This window comes from Staurois parvus, unplaced genomic scaffold, assembly GCF_062004578.1.
Source record: "Staurois parvus isolate SC_StPar_1 unplaced genomic scaffold, SC_StPar_1.0 ptg001747l, whole genome shotgun sequence".
Lineage (NCBI taxonomy): Eukaryota > Metazoa > Chordata > Amphibia > Anura > Ranidae > Staurois > Staurois parvus.
Genome location: NW_028319543.1, coordinates 179,985 through 192,416, shown reverse-complemented (window position 1 = coordinate 192,416; position 12,432 = coordinate 179,985). Strand labels below are relative to the sequence as shown.

The 12,432-nt window shown below is 45.9% G+C and overlaps 1 protein-coding gene across 1 annotated transcript; it reads left to right on the top strand.

Annotated features, from left to right (window-relative positions):
* Nucleotides 1–10,628: 10,628 nt before the first annotated feature.
* Nucleotides 10,629–12,095, top strand: LOC149434523 (C3a anaphylatoxin chemotactic receptor-like). Its single transcript, XM_089663682.1, has one exon. It carries the CDS (start codon nucleotides 10,699–10,701, stop codon nucleotides 11,587–11,589), a length of 891 nt encoding a protein of 296 aa, XP_089519808.1. The 5' UTR covers nucleotides 10,629–10,698; the 3' UTR covers nucleotides 11,590–12,095.
* Nucleotides 12,096–12,432: the final 337 nt, after the last annotated feature.

The following is a 12,432-nucleotide window of genomic DNA, read 5'->3' as shown; positions in this document are numbered from 1 at the left end:
AGAGGCATCACTGATAGTGCAGCCCCATCAGTGATGCTTCTCTGTGTATCAGTGATGCCTCTCCGTGTCTATCAGTGCAGCCCCATCAGTGATGCTTCTCCGTGTATCAGTGATGCTCATTAGTGCAGCCCCATCAGTAATGCCTCTCCGTGTATCAGTGATCCCCATCAGTGATGCTTCTCCGTGTCTATCAGTGAATCCCATCACTGCAGCCCCATCAGTGATGCCCATCAGTGCAGCCCCATCAGTGATGCTTCTCTGTGTATCAGTGATGCCTCTCCGTGTCTATCAGTGATGCTCATCAGTGCAGCCCCATCAGTGATGCCTCTCCGTGTATCAGTGATCCCCATCAGTGATGCTTCTCCGTGTCTATCAGTGAATCCCATCACTGCAGCCCCATCAGTGATGCCCAAAAGTGCAGCCCCATCAGTGATGCCTCTCCGTGTATCAGTGATCCCCATCAGTGATGCTTCTCCGTGTCTATCAGTGCAGCCCCATCAGTGATGCCTCTCTGTGTCTATCAGTGAATCCCATCACTGCAGCCCCATCAGTGATGCCTCTCTGTGTCTTGTCAGTGATGCCCATCAGTGCAGCCCCATCAGTGATGCCTCTCTGTGTCTATCAGTGATTCCCATCACTGCAGCCCCATCAGTGATGCCTCTCTGTGTCTTGTCAGTGATGCCCATCAGTGCAGCCCCATCAGTGATGCCCATCACTGCAGCCTAATCAGCACACTTCATTGAGGCTGGGTTCACACTAATGCAGTGCGTTATATTGCATGTGCGAATCACATGCGAATTGTGTTTGGTGCGATGGGAACGATCGCACATTTTGTAAGGCTCAAGCCGCACCTGCACCAAAAAGGTGCAGGACCCTTTTTTGGACCCGCACTAGAATCTGATCGCACGGGTATTCACACCCATGCGATCCGATTCTGCACATCACACCGCACTTTCGGAGTGTTAACACACCCGCATTGGTTTGCATGAACGGGGTGCGATTCTGTTGCGGTGCGGAATTCGCACAGAAAACGCTGCGCATTCCGCACCGCATCAGTGTGAACTCGGGGCCGAAGGAGAAAAATTACTTATTTACAAAATTTTATAACAGAAACTAAGCTGTTTTTTCTCCCAAAAAAATTTTTCGGGCTTTTTACATTCGTTTAGCAAAAAAATAAAAACCCAGTGGTGAAATACCACCAAAAGAAAGTTCTATATGACCCAAAAACATTTCATATAAGTACAGTGTCTCATGACCGCGCAATAGTCATTCAAAAGACGACAGCCCTGAAAGCTGAAAATTGACCTGGGCAGGAAGGGGGTGAAAGTGCCGGGTAGACAAGGGGTTAAATGTTGGGGGGGGGAATTACACTTTCTATTAGAAAACATTTTCAATAAAACTAATTTCTTCATAAATTTAGGCCAAAGTGTATTCTGCTCCGTGTCTGTTGGTAAAGAAAAATCCTAATTTTTGTATATTAATTGGTTTGTGTGAGGGTTCTAGCATCTACAAACTATGGTATATATACTTGGATTTATGCAGCTAGGGTGCTATACTGGTAATGACGGTTATCAGTGACTTATAGTGGGACTGATAGTGTGGCGGACAATCTGGCGTTAACTGACACTGGCTGGGAGGGACACTGACATCACTAGTGACACTTATACAGTGATCAGATATAATACTGTCACTGCATTAATGACACAGGACTGTGATAGTGTGGCAGACGATCTGGCGTTAACTGACACTGGCTGGGAGGGACACTGACATTAATGCAGTGACAGTATTATATCTGATCATTGTATAAGTGTCACTAGTGATGTGTCCGTCCAAGCCAGTGTCAGTTAATGCCAGATTGTCCGCCATACTATCACAGTCCTGTGTCATTAATGCAGTGACAGTATTATATCTGATCACTGTATAAGTGTCACTAGTGATGTCAGTGTCCCTCCCAGCCAGTGTCAGTTAACGCCAGATTGTCCGCCATACTATCACAGTCCTGTGGCATCACTAGTGACACTTATACAATGATCAGATATAATACTGTCACTGCATTAATAAGTGTCACTAGTGATGCCACAGGACTGTGATAGTATGGCGGACAATCTGGCGTTAACTGACACTGGCTGGGAGGGACACCGACATCACTAGTGACACTTCTACAGTGATCAGATATAATACTGTCACTGCATTAATGACACAGGACTGTGAAAGTGTGACGGACAATCTGGCATTAACTGACACTGGCATGGACGGACACATCACTAGTGACACTTCTACAGTGATCAGATATAATACTGTCACTGCATTAATAAGTGTCACTAGTGATGTGTCCGTCCAAGCCAGTGTCAGTTAATGCCAGATTGTCCGTCACACTTTCACAGTCCTGAATTTCCTAGGACGTTTATGGAATGCTGGTTTTGCTGTTCTTTCTTGCGTTCACATGGACACATTAGGCTTTTGCTGAGTTGAGTTCAGCGGCTTTGGCACAAAAAAAAAAAAAAGCCAATAGCTCCTAAAGTTACGTTTCGGAGCAGCTCTGTCCATGAGGCCTTAGAGATCTGGATGTTGTGGTTTTTTGTTTTCCCTGCTTAGCAGGGAGAAGAAATAGCCAGATTGCTGCTCCATGTACAGAGTTCTGTGTGTAAACACAGGACTCTGCTGTGATTGGACACAGCTGATCAGCAGATCTCAGCCATAAATAATTACTGAACCCTGCGTCCAACCACAGTGTGGGTCCCTGCGCATGCACGCCCCAACCCCGGAGGCGAACGCACAACGTTGGCCTGCAAATGGTTAAATAATACAGAAATTGCTCTATATGGGCAAAAGTTTGTGAACATTTTGACGTTGGATGCGAAGACCTGTCATGAAATCGGTTTCCAGTAGGGCTGAGGTCAGGGCTTTGTGCAGGACCCTCAATTTCCTCCACACCGAATTGGCCAAACCAAGTCTTCATGAAGCTGGCTTTGTACACAGGGCACAGTCATGTTGGAACGGATCAGGGTCTTCACCAAACTGTCCCTACAAATTTGCAAGAACGAGCACAATTGACTACAATGTCTTTGTATAATGGACCCTTCACTGGAGACACCTGAGCTCCGTCAACTGGAGGGGAGACCACATGCAATCATGGCTGTGGCTGCATGCTGGTTGAAAATAATTTGGGGCAGTGTTTTGGACTTGGAGGGCCTGGTCCCTTGGTGACTGAGATGTGCGATTGGGTGCACAAAGCACACCGTGAAAATAGGATCTGTACGCTGGATTACTGGTATAATACTTGGTTCACTCTAGTCCACAGGCTGGTTGCTGGGTCAGGAATCGCACCTGTTCCTGCACCCGCAGCTGAATCGCACTGCTCTTGCAAGGCGTGTGGGGCTACCATTTGTTCTGAATGGCACCCCCACGCATCTCAGCCCACAGCACAATTGCAGGCGTGGGAACCACAGGGAAACTGCATGGTCAAAAAGCCCATGTGGTTTCCCTGCGGCCTTGTTTTTTTAGAAGGGCGGCACAGCAACCCATTCTTATGGCCCGCAATAGCGTGAACTGAGGGTCAGAGGCCTGAAAAGTGCGCCGGGTGAAATTCACTACATACTAAAGCAGAAAATTCTCACTCCCCCTGTGACGAGCTAGGAGCGCAGAGAGAGAGCACACAGGGGTGGTTCACATCAGGACAAGCCACCCAGAACCCAGACCATCAGGTGTTTATTGGGGGAGCGTGGGTGTACAGGAGGGGCAATGAGATACAACATTAAGAACCAGTCCACCAGCACCAATGTATTACAACACAACAAGGGTTAAGTGTCCGGGAAGAGGAAATATGGCACAGAGAAGTAGGAAACAGTTCACAGGGCCACAGGAAGGCATTACAAGGCGGAAAACAGATCCTTGGAGCGGTGGGTAAGAGGGCACGGCAAGGGTGATGATCCTCCGGGCAGTAATCGGACACAGCCAAGGTAAGCAGTCCAGGGAACAATAATAGGGCAGAGCGAAGGATGGTGGGAGGGTACAGGGACGCCATTCGGCCCGCAGCTGTTGGCGAGATGGTCTGGGTTCTGGGTGGCTTGTCCTGATGGGTCTGTGGAGGCAGTGTTTTGGGCTGGTGCTGGATCTAGGGAGGGAGAGGAGGTTCAGGCACAGTGGCAGCTGGGTATTGGGAGGCCAAGGGTCACTCCTGGAGGCCCGACATCAGTCTGGGAGCCTCACAGGCACAAGGAGCACACAGCACAGGCAGTAGGAAAGACTGGGACCACTATCCTTAGATCAGGTGGATATACCTGGGTCGGGACGTGAACTCATGATCCATGCAATTATAACTGGATTATCAGGGGTACAAGTCCTGGTCAATGATTGCCAACAGATTGTTGCAGGGACATTTGCATTTCTGTCAAAAGTATGGAGATGACAACCTGAGGGTGTTGGAACTAGCATCAATAACATTCATTGCTTGTCTCAACTTGGCTGACCAAAAATTGAAGTCCAAAGAGAACCCTGGAAGCATGATTTTATGGGGAAAAAAAAGATTTATTGGGCAACCTAGAACTAAATGGCTGCATGAAATCAGTCAGGAAATGATGGACTTTGGTGAAGGATAGAGAAGAATATACAAAGCTCCTGCAGGAAGCCATGTTTCTTGAGTCACTGATCAATATTGTGGGCCACTCCTTTACTGACTTACAGTACAAATCCTACTAACTGTGAGGGTCTTGTTGGGCTTTCCATCCTAGAGGACCTGTTGGGCTTTCCATCCTAGAGGACCTGTTGGGCTTTCCATCCTAGAGGACGTATTGGGCTTTCCATCCTATAGGACCTATAGGGCAAAACCCCTTTTTCAATCTTCAGTAAATTTGCCCTCAGGTGTTTTTGAAAGAAGCGTGAATACAATTTTTCTCAACAAATTCACCAAGCCAAATTCTCCCGAGAGAGATGAGATCTTGCTAACAGCAGGTGGAAAGTGTCAGTTGCACCCATTGCAGATAGCACAACCAAGTACAGTGCCTTGAAAAAGTATTCATACCCATTGAATATTTCCATATTTTGTCATGTTACAGCCAAAAACGTCAATGTATTTTTTTTTGGGATTTTATGTGATGGACCAACAAAAAGTGGCACATATTTGTGAAGTGGAAGGAAAAAAAATGGTGTTCAATTTTTTATTACAAATAAATATCTGAAAAGTGTTGCGTGCATTTGTATTCAGCGCCCTTTACTCTGATACCCCTAACTAAAATCTAGTCTAACCAATTTCCTTCAGAAGTCACCTAATTAGTAAATAGAGTCCACCTGTGTGTCATGTGATCTCAGTATAAATCCAGCTGTTCTGTGAAGCTCTCAGAGGTTTGTTAGAGAACATTAGTGAACAAACAGCATAATGAAGGCCGAGGAACACACCAGACAGGTCAGGGATAAAGTTGTGGAGAAGTTTAAAGCATGGATAGGTTATAAGAAAAAAATCCCAAAACTTTGAACACTGTTCAATCCATCATCCGAAAATGGAAAGAGTACGGCACAACTGCCAACCTACCAAGACATGGTCGTCCACCTAAACTGACAGGCCGGGCAAGGAGAGCATTCATCAGAGAAGCAGCCAAGAGGCCCATGGGAACTCTGGAGGTGCTGCAGAGATCCACAGCTTAGGTGTCCTCAGGACAACTATTAGTCGTGCACTCCACAAATCTGGCCTTTATGGATGAGTGGCAAGAAGAAAGCCATTGTTAAACGAAAGCCATAAAACATCCCATTTGCAGTTTGCGAGAAGCCATGTGGGGGACAGAGCAAATGTGGAAGAAGGGGCTCTGGTCAGATGGGACAAAAATGGAATCAACACACTATGTGTGGTGGAAAACTAACACTGCACATCACCCTGAACACACCATCCCCACCGTGAAACATGGTGGTGGCAGCATCATGTGGTGGGGATGCTTTTCTTCAGCAGGGACAGGGAAGCTGGTCAGAGTTGATGGGAAGATGGATGGAGCCAAATACAGGGCAATCTTAGAAGAAAACCTGTTAGAGTCTGCAAAAGACTTGAGATCGGGGCGGAGGGTCACCTTCCAGCAGGACAACAACCCGAAACATCCAGCCAGAGCTACAATGGAATGGTTTAGATCAAAGTATCTTCATGTGTTAGAATGGCCCAGTCACAGTCCAGACCCAAATCCAATGGAGAATCTGTGGCCAGACTTGAAAATTGCTGTTCCCAGACACTCTCCATCCAATCTGACAGAGCTTGAGCGATTCTGCAAAGAAGAATGGGCAGAAATGTCCCTCTCTAGATGTGCAAAGAGACATCCCCAAAAAGATTTGCTGCTGGAATTGCAGCGAAAGGGGGTCCTACACTGTATTGACTTTGGGGGGCTAAATACAAATGCCGCCACACTTTTCAGATATTTATTTGTAACAAATTATTATGAAAAACATTTCTCATTTTCCCTCCAAGTCACAATTATGTGGCACTTTGTGTTGGTCTATCACATCCAATCCCAATAAAATACCTTTACGTTTTTGGTTCTAACATGTCAACATGTGGAAGATTTCAAGGGGTGTGAAGACTTTTTCAAGGCACTGTACTGTATTTACCATGAGAACAATTACTATTCTACCCCTATGGTTTTAAATTGTCCTATGGCATGGGAATTTTTATTCTTTTCATATACTGGAAAGACAGAAGAGTACAAGTACATTTTGACTGCACAGTAAAAGATCTCTGGGCGCGGCTATTTTATTTGCAAGCCCATTTCATTTGTTGGGTTTAGTGTAGTTAAGGGACAGCTTTTTACCTGCTTTGTTATGGTTTTACAAAGAATTCCACAGGAAGGAAGTTATGTAAGGTAAGTATGAAACAGAACAACTTTTGTAACTGTCGGTCAACCTGAAATAATCCAAGGTGGTGACGAAGTGAAGACCGGTTCGCATCTGCTGCAGCCTGGTGGAGGTAAGACCCAACCATGGAGAAGTCGTTCAACTTTTGATGGACCCCATCGTCTAATGCTTCATGCCCATTTGGGTTTCTTGCTTTAATTCTCAAGACAATAGGATTCTATAGAGGAGTTAGAGGAAGAGAAAAAGGAAAAGAGATGGCTGGGACATGGTGGGAGCGAGAGAAGAAGAGGAATGAGAGAGAGAGAGAAGGAGAACAATGAGAGGTGAAGAAATGTGGAGGAGGACAGAGAGGTGAAAAGAGAGAGAAGAAGAAAGGTGGAGAGAAGGGGAAAGAGATGAATGGGAGATGGTGAGAGCCAGAAAAGAAGAGGGAGAGGAGGACAGAGAGGTGAAAGGAGAGAAGGAAGATGTGGAAAGGAAAAGTGATGACTGTGACATGGTGGGAGCGAGAGAAGATAGACAGATAGAGAGAGAGAGAGAAGAACAATGAGAGGCAAAAAATGGGGAGGAAGACAGCTGAAAAGAGAGAGAAGAAAAAAGAGGTGGAGAGAAGGGGAAAAAAGATGAATGGGAGATGGTGAGAGTGAGAAAAGAAGAGGGAGAGGTGAAAGGAGAGAAGGAAGAGGTGGAAAGGAAAAGAGTTGAATTGGAGATGGTTAGAGTGAGAGAGAGAGAGAAAGGAGAACGATGAGAGGTGAAGAAGGGTGGAGGAGGACAGAGAGGTGAAAAGAGAGAAAAGAAAGAGTTGGAGAGAATGAAAAAGAGACGAATGGGAGATGGAGGGAGCGAGAGAATAAGTATGAGAGAGACAAAGGAGAACAATGAGAAGTGAAGAAGAGGGAGAGGAGGACACGGGTGAATGGAATGAGAAGAAGAAAAAGGTGAAAAGAAAGGCAAAGAGATGAATGGGAGATGGTTAGAGAGAGAATTATTGAGATATGAAGAAGAGGGAGAGGAAGACAGAGAAGTGAAAAGAGAAAAGGAAGAAAGGTGGAAAGAGATGAATGAGGAATAGTGAGAGCGAGAGAAGAAGGAGAGAGAGAAGGAACAATGAGCAGTGAGGAACAGGTAGAGGAGGACAGAGAGGTGAAAAAGAGAGAGAAGAAGAAATGTGGAGAAAACAAAAGCAAAATGAATGGGAGATGGAGTGAGTGAAAGAAGAAGAATGAGAGGGAGAAAGAAGAACAATGAGATATGAAGAAGAGGTAGGAGGGCAGAGAAGTGAAAAGAGACAGAGGAAGAAAGTTGGAGAGAAGGGAAAGAGATGAACGAGGAATAGTCAGAGCAAGAGAAGGAGAGAGAGAAGGAACAAGGAGCAGTGAGGAACAGGTCGAGGAGGACAGAAAGGTGAAAAAGAGGTGGAGAAAACAGAAACAAAATGAATGGGAGATGGAGTGAGTGAGAGAAGAATGAGAGAGAGAAATAAGAACAATAAAATATGAAGAAGAGGGAGAGGAGGACAGAGGTGGAGAGAAGGGAAAGAGATGAATGGGTGATGGTGAGAGCGAGAGAAGAATGAGAAAGACAGAAAGAAGGAGATTGATGAGAAGCGAAGAAGTGGGAAAAGAGGTGAAAAGAGAGAAGAAGAAAGAGTGAGAGAAAGTAGAACACTAAGAGGTGAAGAAAAGGAAGATGAGGACTGAGAGGGGAAAATAAAGAGAAGAAAAAGGTGGAGAGAAAGGAAAAGAGATGAATGGAAGATGGTGAGAGTGAGAGGAATGAGAGGTGAGGAAGAGGTAGAGGACAGAGGTGAACAAGAGAGAGAAGAATGAGAAAGACAGAAAGAAGGAGATCGATGAGAGGCGAAGAAGTGGGAAAGGAGGTAAAAGAGGTGAAAAGAGAGAGAAGAAGAAAGAGTGAGAGAAAGTAGAACACTGAGAGGTGAGGAAGAGGTAGAGGAGCACAGAGAGGTGAACAAGAGAGAGAAGAATGAGGTGGAGAGAAAGGGAAAGAGATGAATGGAACATGGTGAGAGTGAGAGAAGAAAAAAGAGACAGCGAAAGAAAGGAGAACAATAAGAGGTATAGAAGAGGGACAGGAGAACCTAAAGGTGAAACAAAAGAAAAGAGGTGGAGAGAAAGGAAAAGAGTTGAATGGGAGATGGTGACAGTGAGAGAAGAAGAAGGATAGAGAAAGAAGGAGAACAATGAGATATGAAGAAGATGGAGAGGAGGACAGAGAGGTGAAAAGAGAGAAGAAAGAGGTGGAAAGGAAAAGAGATGAATGGGAGATGGAGTGAGCGAGAGAAGAAGAATGAGAGAGAGGAAGCAGAACAATGAGGGGTAAAGGATAAAGGGAGCAAGAGAAGTATGAGAAAGAAAAAGGTGAACAATGAAAAGTGAAGAAGAGGGAGAGGAGGACAGAGAGGTGAAAAGAAAAGGAAGAGCTGGAAAGGAAAAGAGACAAATGGGAGATGGAGGGAAAAAGAGAGAAGGTATGAGAGAGAAAAAGGAGAACAATGAGAAGTGAAGAATAAGAGGTCAGAGGGGTGAACGTAAAGAAGAAAAAGGTGGAAAGAAGGACAAAGAGATGAATAGGAGATGGTGAGAGAGAGAAAAATGTGTGTGAGAGAACGAATGAGATATGACGAAGAGGGAGAGGAGGACAGAGAAGTGAAAAGAGACAGAGGAAGAAAGGTGGAGAGAAGGGAATGAGATGAATGAGGAATAGTGAGGGAGAGAGAGAAGGAACAATGAGCAGTGAGGAACGGGTAGAGGAGGACAGAGAGAAAGATGAATGAGAGAAGAAAGAAGAACAATGAGATGAAAAAGAGGGAGAGGAGGACAGAGAAGTGAAAAGAGAGAGTAAAGAGGTGGAGAGAAGGGAAAGAGATGGGTGATGGTGAGAGCAAGAGAAAAATGAGAGAGAAGGAAATCGATGAGAGGTGAAGAAATGGGAAAGGAGGTAAAAGAGGTGAAAAGAGAGCAGAAGAAAGAGCGAGAGAAAGTACAGCACTGAGAGGTGAAGAAAAGGAAGAAGAGGACCGAGAGGTGAAAAGAAAGAGAAGAAGAAAAAGGTGGAGAGAAAGGGAAAGAGATGAATGGAACATGGTGAGAGCGAGAGAAGAAGAAAGACAGAGAAAGAAAGGAGAACAATAAGAGGTAAAGAAGAGGGACAGGAGAACCTAGAGGTGAAACAAAAGAAAAGAGGTGGAGAGAAAGGAAAAGATGAATGGGAGATGGTGACAGCAAGAGAAGAAGAAGGATAGAGAAAGAAGGAGAACAATGAGCTATGAAGAAGATGGAGAAGAGCACAGAGAGGAGAAAGGAGATAAGGAAGAGGTGGAAAGGAAAAGAGATGAATGGGAGATGGAGTGAGCGAGAGAAGAAGAATGAGAGAGAGGAAGCAGAACAATGAGGGGTAAAGGAGAGGAAGAGGACAGACAAGTGAAACAAGAAGTTGAAAGAAATGAAAAGAGAAAAGTTGGAGAGAGAAGAAGGAGACAGAGAAGGAAGAGAAGAATAAAGAAAGGTGGACAGAGAGAGAGGGAGAGAAAGGAGGACAAAATAGGAGAGATGAACAAAGAGGTAGCGAGGGGGACACAGAGAGAGTGATAGAGGTGAGGAGTAGAAAGATAAAAATGAGGGAGACAGAGGGATGGAGGAGAAAACATGGTGGGCAGGCAGAGAGACAAAAGGGGAAATGAAAAGAGAGTGAAGATGGGGTGAAGAGCAAAGGGAGAACCTTTCCTGGCAGCTTTGTAGATCTCCATTGTGTCCTGTATTCATAGGGATGAACACATTGTTCCCCTCAAAAAAAGATATACTGATCTCACACAACTAATAGTTCTCCACGTCTTTACAGGGAATAAAGATGTCCAACATCAGCAACTTGACAGACACGACCAGATCTTTGAGCTGTGAGAAAATGATCACCACCCTGGTTCTACTTTTCGTGTTCCTTGTGGGGGTCCCCGGCAACGCTCTGGTGCTTTGGGTCACTGGAGTGAAGATGAAACGCAGAGTCAGCACCGTTTGGTTTTGCAACCTTGCTCTGGCCGACATCATCTGTTGCTCATTAGCCCCCCTTGTCATAATTAATCTCTTCGCTTCCGAATGGCCCTACGGTAGCGCTTTGTGCAAGATTTTACCCTTCATCATCATTCTCAATATGTTCTCCAGCGTCTTCACCCTGGTGGCCATCAGCATTGACCGATGCATCCTGGTGGTCTGGCCTGTGTGGGCCCAAAATCACCGCCGCTTAAGGACAACGTGGAACGTCTGCTTGGTTGTCTGGATTGTGTCAGTTGCGTTGGGTCTACCTTCTGCCATCTACCGAAAAACGGAAACGGTCAACAACGTTACTGAGTGTGTCTACATCGAAGAGTATAGGGTTCCCATCACTCTTACTCGAATGGTTTTTGGATTTCTGATTCCTCTCCTCATCATTTTGTGCTGTTACATCCGCCTGGCTTGTAAAGCCCAAAACATCCAATTTTCGAAGGCCGCCAGAAAGACCGCCAGAGTGTCCCTTGCCATCATCATGGCGTTCTTCATCACCTGGACTCCCTTCCATGTATTTGGAACCCTTCTCCTGTATACTCAGGATAAAGTGGTGGTTGCTCTGTACGATCCTGCACAGTCCATGGCCTATTTCAATAGTTGCATCAACCCAATACTGTACGCCTTCATGGGGAAGGATGTGAAGAGCAAGGTGAGAAGGCCTATTCGTGACCTCATTGAAAATGCCTTCAACCAAAGCTGAGCTCCAGACGTCCCTTCAGTCTTGCACCCTTTATACGGACTCCTTTTCTGTATTGAAAATGCTTTGAGCTCCTCACAGTGTTTGTTAGAAGTGGCACCAAGTCAGTTAGAGCCCCGCCTCATTTCCTGGCTGGAGGACGTCCAGCATCATCTAAAACTGACCATACATGGATCAAAATTCATCCGCTGGACCGGCCAAATTTCGAGTCATGTTCAAAAGTGATCTATCGATGATCTGTCATTTTTGTTGAACGATCAGTTCAGTGGCTATAGCCACTAAAATGACTATTGTTTTCTGACAGTGGGAAGGATTCCCCCATCCAGGGTAGGACTGACTATTTGGGCACTGCCCCAGGGTCAGTAAGGGGCCCCATGAGATGCCCCTAGTACCTTTCATAGGCTTTTTTTGGGTGTGGTTTGAGTGTGGGTGAGGACACAGGGGCCCCATGATCCCCTATTGCCCGGGGGCCTCATGAGTTGTCAGTCCGCCCCTACCCCATCCAAATCAAATGTGTGGATGGGGAATTGGCTCATGTATGGCCAGCTTAACCCTTTCCCCCCCATCCTAACAGTCCCTGGCTTCCCCATTTCATTCATTGGATTTCAATATTTTCATTTATAGAGGTATGGCACCACGTGGGGGCGTTGCCTAGGGTGGTCTGCATGCAAATACGGGGACAAACTAGATACCCTCAGCTGCCATTGTGGGGTGGGCTCCAGGGGTGGACTGACCATTTGGAAACTCGGGCACTGCCCGAGGGCCCAGGGTCAGTAGGGGGCCCCATGAGATGCCCCTGGTACCTTTTTACATAGGCTTTTTTGAGTTTGGGCAAGGACACAGGGG

Bases quoted from the DNA above. Each gene is read 5' to 3' on its own strand.
- LOC149434523 (XM_089663682.1), top strand. From the start codon at position 10,699: ATGTCCAACATCAGCAACTTGACAGACACGACCAGATCTTTGAGCTGT.